This window comes from Eimeria mitis, genomic scaffold, assembly GCF_000499745.2.
Source record: "Eimeria mitis Houghton genomic scaffold, Emh_scaff5973, whole genome shotgun sequence".
Taxonomy (NCBI): domain Eukaryota; phylum Apicomplexa; class Conoidasida; order Eucoccidiorida; family Eimeriidae; genus Eimeria; species Eimeria mitis.
The window spans coordinates 1899-2177 of NW_013574200.1; the positions used below are offsets into that span (position 1 = coordinate 1899).

General features: G+C 39.1%; 1 protein-coding gene across 1 annotated transcript in view; it reads left to right on the forward strand.

The window, feature by feature from the left end:
* The window catches only part of EMH_0085140 (uncharacterized protein), a gene marked incomplete at both ends in the record, with an annotated part of 1061 nt that overhangs the window by 435 nt on the left and 347 nt on the right, over positions 1 to 279 (forward strand). The window contains one exon of the mRNA XM_013500861.1: positions 226 to 276. Within this exon, the coding sequence (XP_013356315.1) occupies positions 226 to 276 (51 nt within the window). The remainder of the gene's footprint in view (positions 1 to 225; positions 277 to 279) is intronic.

A 279-nucleotide genomic window follows, 5' to 3' on the forward strand; every position in this document is an offset into this window, starting at 1 on the left:
AAGAGCCACCTGCAAGCATCCCTTTCCCCAAACAACTCAATAATTTATTTAATTTATTTATTTATTTATTTATTTATTTATTTATTTATTTTTTTATTTATTTATTTATTTTTTTTTTTTTATATAGATACTTTCTCTAAGAAAAACGAAAACCAGTTGGCGCTGACGGAGGGCTGCAGCCTGGGGGAGGAGATGCTCATCGACTTCTGTCTATACACCGCGCAGCAGCAGCAGCAGCAGCAGCAGCAGCAGGAGCAGGAGCAGCAGCAGCAGCAGCAG